Source organism: Vigna unguiculata, chromosome 3 (genome assembly GCF_037176805.1).
Source record: "Vigna unguiculata cultivar grain cowpea cultivar isolate G323 ecotype 2 chromosome 3, ASM3717680v1, whole genome shotgun sequence".
Taxonomy (NCBI): Eukaryota; Viridiplantae; Streptophyta; class Magnoliopsida; order Fabales; family Fabaceae; genus Vigna; species Vigna unguiculata.
In genome coordinates, this window is record NC_140794.1 from 40,217,309 (window position 1) to 40,227,747 (window position 10,439).

At 33.9% G+C, this 10,439-nt stretch overlaps 2 protein-coding genes across 2 annotated transcripts; both read left to right on the plus strand.

The window, feature by feature from the left end:
- Positions 1 to 268: 268 nt before the first annotated feature.
- On the plus strand, positions 269 to 6,347 carry LOC114178282 (serine/threonine-protein phosphatase PP2A-2 catalytic subunit). Its single transcript, XM_028064101.2, has 6 exons — positions 269 to 899; positions 1,861 to 1,975; positions 3,553 to 3,661; positions 3,738 to 3,815; positions 5,506 to 5,697; positions 5,795 to 6,347. The coding sequence occupies exons 1-6, from the start codon at positions 647 to 649 to the stop codon at positions 5,966 to 5,968; spliced, it is 921 nt and encodes a 306-aa protein (XP_027919902.1). The 5' UTR covers positions 269 to 646; the 3' UTR covers positions 5,969 to 6,347.
- Positions 6,348 to 9,612: 3,265 nt separating this feature from the next.
- LOC146887845 (uncharacterized) lies at positions 9,613 to 10,242 on the plus strand. Its single transcript, XM_085670281.1, has one exon. The coding sequence runs from the start codon at positions 9,645 to 9,647 to the stop codon at positions 10,074 to 10,076; it is 432 nt and encodes a 143-aa protein (XP_085526407.1). The 5' UTR covers positions 9,613 to 9,644; the 3' UTR covers positions 10,077 to 10,242.
- Positions 10,243 to 10,439: the final 197 nt, after the last annotated feature.

Below are 10,439 nucleotides of genomic sequence, written 5' to 3' on the forward strand. Positions count from 1 at the left end.
AATACCTAATTAAATAATTAAAATTCTTATAGATTATTTTTAAAATGTAATTTAGAAATTTAATCTTTATTTCTTCTAGAATCACCTTTACAAAAAATTAATAGCATCTTACATATTTAAAAAAATATAACAACTGATTTTTTGAAAAAACAAAACTCAAACAAACTCACCTATACTTTAGCCTTAGAAATTTTCATTATTTATTCTGTATTTGAATTTCATTTCATTTTTCTATTTAGTTATCTGGCTGGCAAAGCTCCGCCACCCTCTTCTTCTCTCTCAATCACACAAAATATGAATTAACAATTAAATTATTGTTTTCTATGATTTAAGAAAAAAAATTGTTTTGTTTTTTTGTTTTTGTCTGTCTCACTGAGAAACACAAAGCCGAGGAAACAAAGAGAAAGAGAAAAGGCGCAACCGCGAAATTGAGAGACCAAATCCAACCACGCCATTCGAAACGCTGCGTTCCACTCTCCAAACCCTAGCCCTATCCCCGGCATTCCTCCGTTTGCCATCGACACCTTCTGCCCTAACCGCCCGAACCTAAAGAAATCGATCGATTTTATCGTCTCGGAAGAGCGAATCGATCTGAGAGAAGAAAAAAAAAACAAGAAGGGGTGATCTCAGACGAGGGAACGAAACGATGCCGTCTCACGCGGATCTGGAGCGTCAGATCGAACAGCTAATGGAGTGCAAGCCTCTGACGGAGTCGGAGGTGAAGACGCTGTGCGATCAAGCGAGGGCGATTCTGGTGGAGGAGTGGAACGTGCAACCGGTGAAGTGCCCCGTCACCGTCTGCGGCGATATTCACGGTCAGTTCTACGATCTCATCGAGTTGTTTCGGATTGGAGGGAGCGCACCCGATACCAATTATCTCTTCATGGGTGATTATGTAGGTCAGTCACTTTTTTTGAATTCAATTCCCTTTCCCTTTTTTTTTTCTTTTTTGTATTATGGTTCTGAGATTATTATTTTTTGTTTAGCTGAGAAATTGGCTTTGTGGGTCTCAATGTGTAATTTGGTTTCATAAATATTCAATGAAATTATTATCAGGTTGATAGCACGGTCTTAGAATTATTTTTTTCGAACGGATTATTTTTTTTCTAATCGTTAAACTTTTGAGGCCTCTGAAACGCTTTTGCTGGAGAGCTGTTTGTGAAATGTTCTCCCAATTTTCTCCCTCCCTCCTGGTGAGGTGATTTTGTTTTGGGCTGCCTTGAAATTGAAATAGTGGGTATTAGTTTTATGAAACTGTGGTTGTATTGGCACTGGAGGGGTGAAGTTCTGTGATGTCCAATACGTGTTTGTGAAGAATTCTGGAGAGCTTTTTAAAATAATTGTATAATAACTATATGGTTTCCCATTACATGGCACATCATTTCCAGTTTTCTCTTGCATGATTGCTTTGATCTTCCGATCTAATGCTTATATCAACACAATGTACTAGCAAAGTGTGCATAGCAAAATCTCATCTTTCACAACTTTACAGATGATGGTTGATGGGGCGATGACTTTGGAGCTATTCCTCATTGTAGGAAATAGGCAATGATTTCTGCTAATAATGGTTTAGTTATATTTCATTTCAGTAATGTTTTAGAAGTATAATCTTTCTCTGGACTTTTGGAACTGCAATTGTGTGTGTGTGTATGTATGCATTTCTTATGTTAATATTTTGTTTTCTTGCATACTACATTTTACAAGAATAGATATGTTGCCTTGTACCTGCATTGTATCCGTGCAACATAGATGGTCCTTATAATTTTTTTGTCATTTTTCTTTTTATGACTTTCAAGTTATACTCTTCATCTCTATGGATACTTCTACCTTTTCCTCATTATCATGGATTAATTCTTGCAGATCGTGGGTACTATTCAGTAGAAACTGTTTCTCTTTTGGTGGCTCTGAAAGTTCGTTATCGGGATAGAATTACAATTCTCAGGGGAAATCATGAAAGCCGTCAAATTACTCAAGTGTATGGACCATTTCTTCTCATCAATGTTTCTCACACAACAAAATCTCTGGATCCGTTGTTATTTTTGTATATGTTAAGTTCTATCATTTTAAACTGAAGGTTTGATGTATATTCAGCCACAATTATCAATAGCACGCTGTAATTGGATCACATTGCAACTTGCAAGACAGCTGGGTGCTATGGATTGCAATTTTTCATAGCTTCCATTGGAACTATTATAGGATTGAAATTGCTGTCTTTTGCAGCTGGAATGAGTGTGACTGGGATGTGAATAATGGATGCAGAAACCCTAATTTATCCCTGTTGGTGCCTTACTATCTTCTAGGGATGTATTTCGGATAATTTTTCAATTTTTCCCCAATTGTTGTTAAATAAACGTTATAGGGCTGCCATATTCTAACATCGATTGACCCCTCTGCCATAGGCAATTTGCAAGGGAGGCCCACTAGCACCATAGGCTGCAATGTCATTTTTATATGGTGGAATTTTGGTCTTTTGCTATCCGTCATTGATAAATTTGATTGCCCCTCTCTATCGTTGAATCAGAGGTTTCAAATGTAATCCCAAATTTCTCTTAACTTGCATTCAATGCATTCTCACTGTTGGCGACATTATCCACGTAGTGGTGGATCTGCTGCCATTTTTCCTGTTATCCTTTTTAGCACTCTCTATTTATTCTCTTTTTCTCTCTCCTTTAAAATTTTTGGTCTGTTCTCTGACCTTGTTACTTTTCATTTCTAGCAATCAATTTTAGATGATATTTTTTTAATATTTGAGCATGTATGTATATATCATTTAGCATTTATCTAAAATTTCGCAATACTGGTCATTCCACTATCTGGTATCACAGTTTTGGTGTCAACCAGTCCACATCACTATCTAGGATTAAATCTCACTAATCATTGACTTCTTTGCCCAATGGAGCTCACTTATTTGTGCTCCATCTATCCAGTGGGTGATTTCAAAGGGCTTAGAAAAACAATTTGGTTTTGTAATGTCTTTAGGCCATATAGATTTTCTCTTTTTATATTTGTCTTTCTCATCATTATTATGCTGACTAAAAAGTTTAGTTTTAAGACATAAAAAGTTAGAATAATAAAGAATATACGCTTTGTTTATAGCTATTTATTAGATGCCTAGTGCTTATATAGACCTTTATGGTCACTGAATGAGTAGCAAGATTACTTTGTGCCTATGTGGTTAACTCTACTAATTATGGGTTCCAATGTGAATCTTGTGGTTGAGATAAGTTTCTATACATCTCTTAATTACGTTCAGAAGTTCAAAATTAATTTTACCAAACTCAACGAAAATAATACTTTGTTGAGATGAACCTGGTACATGAATTCCTATCGGAACTAACTTTAAAAGATACCCTATATTTTATTCTGAAACATTATGATCATATACCAAGCTTGTAAGTTGTGTATGAATGACTCTTGTTAAAACTAATTTATCAATATTAGGCAGAAATGAAATGGGAAAAAGTAGAAAATATTTTTGAACTAAACAATAGATTTTTAAACTATAAATGTATTGTTTTGCTATTTCATTTATCCTTTGCCTTCTGCTTTCAGGTATGGGTTCTATGATGAATGCTTGAGAAAATACGGAAATGCCAATGTCTGGAAATACTTTACAGACTTGTTTGATTATTTACCTCTGACTGCCCTCATTGAGAGTCAGGTTTGAGTTAAATATGTTGCAGAAAACTCATCTGGCTAATTTTGATGGCAGGCTCTAACTTCAACTTATATTACAGGTTTTCTGCTTGCATGGAGGTCTCTCACCTTCTTTGGATACGCTGGATAACATCAGGGCATTGGATCGTATACAAGAGGTTTGTGTGTAACGGCTAGCATGAGTGCACTGAATTTCCTTATGATCCATTTAATATGAAGAACATATATTTTGAAAATTATATCTTGAGCTTGATATAGGTCTGATGTTTAATATGGTTTGAAAAATATTTTACTTGATGTTGCAACTTGCAAATATAGTTATTCTCTGGAGATTTTTTTCATCTAGGATCAACAATCATGACCTTCCTCTTTAATTTAATCTTAATATATTTTAACAAACGCAAAAGAAGGAAATTAAATGACTCAAGGATTCCATAGGATGGTCTTACAATGTTAAAATTAATATTTATAATATTATTTAGTTTATATTTTAATTCCCTAAATGAGATGATGCCACTTGTAGGATCATCATTTAGTTTTTGGTGTCTCTTAGCTTATATAAGTGTAGTCCTTCTTACCTATTGTCATCAATGAAGAATATCAATGTTTATCTTTTAGCTCTCAATACTTCTTTATTTGTAGTTTCTCTTAGTTTAACAGTAGCTTAGCTTTTGCTTCTTATTAAATGGTGCTTTCATACTGTCTACTCTACCTCCCATGGATATCTACTACTCTACCATTATTTGTGGTCACTACAACACCCCCAATGGATTCGCAAGCTCATCAACACCAATATTTGTGTTATCCTCCACAACAACCACAACCATCAATGCCACAGCTGCTTCCACAGCACACAGCGGAGCTCCACAGCCATCTTAACGAACATTTATACTAACTTCACCAAACAAAACCACTATCTATGCAAGGTCCTATTTTCCTCTTGATTCCTAGACTCATTGACCTTTTTCACTTGCTTTTCCCCCCAAGCTAGCTGGTTTCCATCTATGTCAAAAGCAGCCAAGTCATTGGATTCCCAACCTTTAAACTTCCTCAAATCTCCATTCTCTATTCAAACTATTAATGGCCCTTCCAATTATTTGTTAGTTTAAGTCGTCAACCCGTCCCATCGCAATCAACTTTTCAAACCCCAAATCACCCCTTTAGGCCCCCATGTCACACCGTATGGATTTCCTTTTCACACAAATACACCTTCCCACAAATTCTCACGTATACCTCCAGTCACCTTAACACATGTTACAGCAAGCAAAATTGACCTTCCAATTATACCCCAACTCATCCACTTGGCTTTCTTCATAAAGCCACTATTAAACAAATCTTTCCACGGGCCTCTATTTTCAACAACTTGATGCAGTTTTCAAGGACCTTGCGGACAAGGTCCAATGTGAATGGGTGGGTAATGATATGATGGGTCTAAAGAGGCTGAAAAGAAGAAAAATTTAATGGTTAAAGATTTTATGGTATGTGGTCAGAATATTATTTAGTTTATATTTTAGTTCCTTATAGTGAAATGATGACACTTATAGGGTCATCATTTAGTTGATGGTATATTTTAGATTATATAAGTCTATTACTCTTTACCTATGAATGAATCATTGAAGCATATGAATGTATATTAGTTAGCTGCCTTCAGTTCTTTAACGGTACTTTTTCTTAGTTTTACAGTAGCTTAACTTTAGTTTTGTATCGGGCATAGTCAAGCACATAAAGCTTTTAGGGTATCTCATCTTAAACTCCACGATGAAATGGCATTTCTGAACTTTATGTTTGCCCAGTTACTTCTCGATTGTCTCACCTGGTTTGCCTAACAATCGTACTTGTATGTTACAGGTTCCACATGAAGGACCAATGTGTGATCTATTGTGGTCTGACCCTGATGATCGCTGTGGATGGGGAATATCTCCCCGTGGGGCAGGATACACATTTGGACAGGATATTGCTACTCAGTTTAATCATACCAATGGTCTCTCCCTGATATCTAGAGCTCATCAGCTTGTTATGGAAGGATACAATTGGTGCCAGGTGACTGACAAGTTCTTTCAATCAATATAACGATCTATTTCCACGTTGGGAAACCTTCTTGATACTATCTGTTGTCTTTATGTTGGCGATCTTTCAGGACAAGAATGTGGTTACCGTATTTAGTGCTCCAAATTACTGTTACCGATGTGGGAATATGGCTGCCATACTAGAAATAGGAGAGAATATGGATCAGAGTTTTCTTCAGTTTGATCCAGCTCCCAGGCAAATTGAGCCTGACACCACACGCAAGACTCCAGATTATTTTTTGTAACTTCATTTATCTACCTGTTTGTAGTTATTGCTTTCTGCTGTTACTGTAGATGTGTCTTTAAGGAAAGAGGAATTTTACTGTTTAAGTGGAGGGTGGTCATCAACATATTTCTTTCTTTCGGAGTTTACCTGCTGCCGCCGCTGCCGTATTTGTACAAGAAACCAATAGAACTGACGCAAGCCACCAATTGAGGTTGTATATTTTTGGGAGGAGGAAGCGGCAATAACATGGTATATCTTGTTCTGTAATCCTTTTTTTCTTATCGTTAAATTAAATCTCAAGTTAGAGAGCAGATTTTTGGATCCTGACATTGTTGTCCATTTGAGACTTTTGATGATGCCTAAAATGAAAGTGCAGGTGTTAATTTTTCGTGATTAAATTATGTCATGGTAACCTTAAGTTTTTTCATTTGAACCGATACCCATAGGTTTTGCTGTTTACTCATTTAGTCGTTGACTTACTTTTAATGTTGAACTGAGTCGACAGATTTTTTATCAATTTTTTCACTCAAATCGTGGATTAAGTTGCCAAATTCTTCAGAGGGTACATGTGCAGTTATTTATTAAGTTTCCTTATTTACCATTAGCTCCTACATTTTTCCCCTCTCACCTCTCCGACCGCTATCTGGTGCGGTCTATAATATTGCCCAACACATTATGTTCATCATGAGCAGTGAGTTTTGAAATAGACTCAGTACAATACCCTTTGTCTTTCCCTCCACCATAATGAAGTTTGTCATGTTGCATGTTTGCCAATGTAAATTTTCTGAATGAAAACTGTGGTGCAGTAGCTGCACACAGGTCAATAACGAGGAAAGCAGTGGGTGGAAGTGCAGGATGAGAAAAGGCAAGAAAAAAATAACGAAATGAGAAAAAAAAAAGGAAAAAGGAAGAAGAATGAGGGAAGGACTCATCGATAGACTATTTTTTGTGGTTATGAAAATTCGTTTCTATAATATAATTATTAGCTTCCGTAATATTATTTTTTAAAATTACGATATTGAATTCTTGTAATGCATTTATTTTTATACACATGGATTCTGGTTTCTCTAATATAAAAATTAATTGTATAACGGAAACTAATATCTAAAGTCGAATTTCTACATTACCAAATTTAGTTTTTGCTATGCCATTGTTTTTGTTCCTGAACTAGAGTTTAGGATTTAATTTTTCTACGCAATCCAACAGTTTAGTAATCAAGCAACTTACAGAATGTGAAAACTAGGTTCTGTCAAATAAAAAAGAAGAGGATTACGTGTAATAATTGAAAAATATATTTTATTTGACTTCTAATTTATCGTTGATATTTTTGAATTGCTTTAGCCAAAAGTTCATATTTTAACGAAGCACATGTATATTAACTTTGGTATTTTGGAAATCGTCAATTTCAAAGTTGGAGTATTTTATTGATTGGTGATGGTAAGACATTGGAAGTATTCACTAGGTAACAGTATCCTTAGAATATCATCATTATAAAATTGAATCGCCTGTTTGTTTAAGTTTTAACATATGATAAACCAATTTTGAATGTTGAAATGTATGAGTCCATGAAATACTGAAATAAAAAGACAATAATATTTTGACTCTCACAATTTGACTCTCATTTTGTATTCTTTGATGTGGCTTAGTATCAGGCATTGATTCTTTCAGAAAAAAGATAATAATACAATAATCAATGTTCCACACTAAATCACATAAGAAAGTTCAAACCAAATAAAAAAAAAATTGAGTAAGAAGATTATCTCTTAAGTGGCAATCGAAGATCTCAGTTTTAATTTTGAATTGAATGACAACACTATATTGTAACGTAATTGTTAACCATCAAAATGATCCTTAGTTCAATTTTCATTGCAAGATCCCATAAATCATGTTAGAATGACTTAGCAAGCTAAGTGAGGTTAAATTGCTCTTAGAACATCCACACAAAAAAATGAATGATTTGGTGAAAAAAAATGTTCATCCCAAAATAAAGTTGTTATGAATGTAGGGTTAAATGTTTACTTAAATAATTTTCAACCTCTCTAAATTTTCACTCGTGTTGTATGTTTGGTAGTCTTGTTTGCCAACCAATACGTGGGTACTTGTCTGCTTCGAGGATTGGGTAAAACAATAAATGTTGTAATTAATGCGAGACAAAAGTTCTAACAACTATACTTTTGATTTGTATTTATAATTTTTCATATGGGTTGATGATTAGGGTCATCCTAATTATGGTTTAACTACTTTTTAATCTTGATTACCGATATGTTTACATTAATTAAACAACTATTTAATTCATTCCGATACTGCTCAACATGACTGAACGGATGGCGTGACACGTTCTTTGTATAAAGGTTTAGGATGGGATCCTGTGGGCAGTTGGCATTAGGGGACTGCTCGATTACCAAGCGGTTGCTGATCGCATGATGAAGATCTTCTTCGAAGTAATCTCACACGAACGGTGAGTGAGCATTGATCACATTTTTAGGTACCTTCTTTAAAATAATCTCACGCAACCAGTCAATAATTCCGATCGACCGGTCCATTCAATACATAAATTAACCAAAGTAATTAAATAAGGTGCAAAAAATGTGATCATGAAAGTTATACACATTTTTTGGCCAAAATGACCTTTCACTGTATCAATCATTTTCTTCAATCACGTTCAGCTATACTTAGTTTTATAGACTAAAATATAAAGGCACACCGTATGAAAAAAAATGGTTAAATATATTTATAGTCTCTAAATTTTGACGTAAAATTTAAATTTGTTTTAGACTGATGGTTGAGATGAAACGTGTCAAATAGTATAAACAACTCAAATGTTAATCTAAAACAATGTTTGACACAAAAAAAAAATAATTAACGTAATTGAGTCAAGAGAACTATATATATTTATTTTTAAAGTTTCCGAACTTAATTATATCAAAGTTTAATGAATTTTATATTTTCGTTAACTTCGAAGAATATAAATATATTTAATTAAAAAATATAGAAAATAAAATTAAAAAAAGAGTGAAAGATGAGATGGAAGAGAAAGTGAGTAAATGGAGAGTAATTTGAAATGACGACGCAAGATCCAAAGTATTGATACTAACAAAGACATTGGTGCTTGAAGGCAACTTTGATTGACACGATGAAGTTGAAAGAAAGTAGAAGTTGGGGAAAAAACGAAGTAAGAGAACTTATGGTGGTCCCAATAAGCATGACAAAAACGAAGGACGATTCCAGAAGTTAAGGCTAAAGGAATTCATGCTTTTTACTTGCTTTATTTCCCTCTCCCAAACATCATACGTTCCTCACAAACACATCACTTTAATAATAAATGAGTCCAACTTATATAAGAAAGTTGCACCAGTTTCAATATAAAATTTTAAAATAATAAATTTGTACATTTTTTCTGTGGTACTATATTTATTTAATATGTGACTTAGACTTATACAATAATAATGTGATGAAAAAAAACAGAAATATCAAATAAATGTATATACTTTGGTGTTTCCGTGTGGATATTGATAAGTTACTCATTAGAAGCCAATTCAAGAACGATTTCTTTATTTCTTAGAATATACTTTTTGACAAAATATGCATTAAGGAATACTTAACATTTATGATGAACAACGTATAAATACGTGGTACATATAGTTATTGAGTTGTCACTTCCCAAATCATTGTTACGAAACTTTGTCTTAAAGTGAATGTGCTACGTGGTCACCATTTGGTTCACCATTATTATATCTATAATCTCTTCAATTCCACTTTTTGTTATGTTATTAAAACAATCATTTAAGCTTGCCTCAAGCATTTACACGCTCTTCGCAATGACCAACAAGGACTACAACAAGAGATCAATTTGTGAGACATCAATATTGGTGGTTGCAAACATCATAAGATTATCGTCTCTTAGATTTTGTGGGCAGAGTTTCAGAAAAGACCTTGCACCAACCAAAGGCAAAGAATGTTCAATGTCGAAAATTTACAAGAGTGAAATAACACAAGAGATGAAGAGAAGAATCATGAAACCACCAAAGGAGGACCCAACAACATTGGAAGATGTTGACATCAACGCTGAGAACTACATCAACCATGTTCGTGGGAAGATTAGGGATAGTGCTAATATTCAACATTGATACAAACCAAAACTCTTTTCTTCATACCTTCCTCCTCCTCTAGTATAGTCAACAAGGTTTTACCATTTTAGTGATTTATTGTGTAAATAAAGCTATATCAAATACCTAGCTTCACAAGCTTTTCATGCACAAAACATCAATGCAGAGTTAGGTTTAATTTCACTTATGTCTTCCTTTGGAATGACTTGATATGTTCATTCTATATTTGAATAATGAATAATCATGAAGGAATTACTTTATGTAATGCAAAAAAAAAAAAACGTTTAATAGTAATTTAATAAATTGAAATGAGATTGAATTTTATTTTTCCATGCAAATAAAGCGTAAAAGGGGTATTTAGTATTTGAAACTCGATTAGAAATG

Excerpts from the sequence above, each read along its gene's own strand:
- LOC114178282 (XM_028064101.2), top strand. The coding sequence starts at position 647 with ATGCCGTCTCACGCGGATCTGGAGCGTCAGATCGAACAGCTAATGGAG. Across the intron at positions 900-1,860 it reads CTTCATGGGTGATTATGTAG|ATCGTGGGTACTATTCAGTA; the intron begins GTCAGTCACTTT and ends TAATTCTTGCAG. Across the intron at positions 3,816-5,505 it reads CATTGGATCGTATACAAGAG|GTTCCACATGAAGGACCAAT; the intron begins GTTTGTGTGTAA and ends TGTATGTTACAG.
- LOC146887845 (XM_085670281.1), top strand. The coding sequence starts at position 9,645 with ATGTGCTACGTGGTCACCATTTGGTTCACCATTATTATATCTATAATC.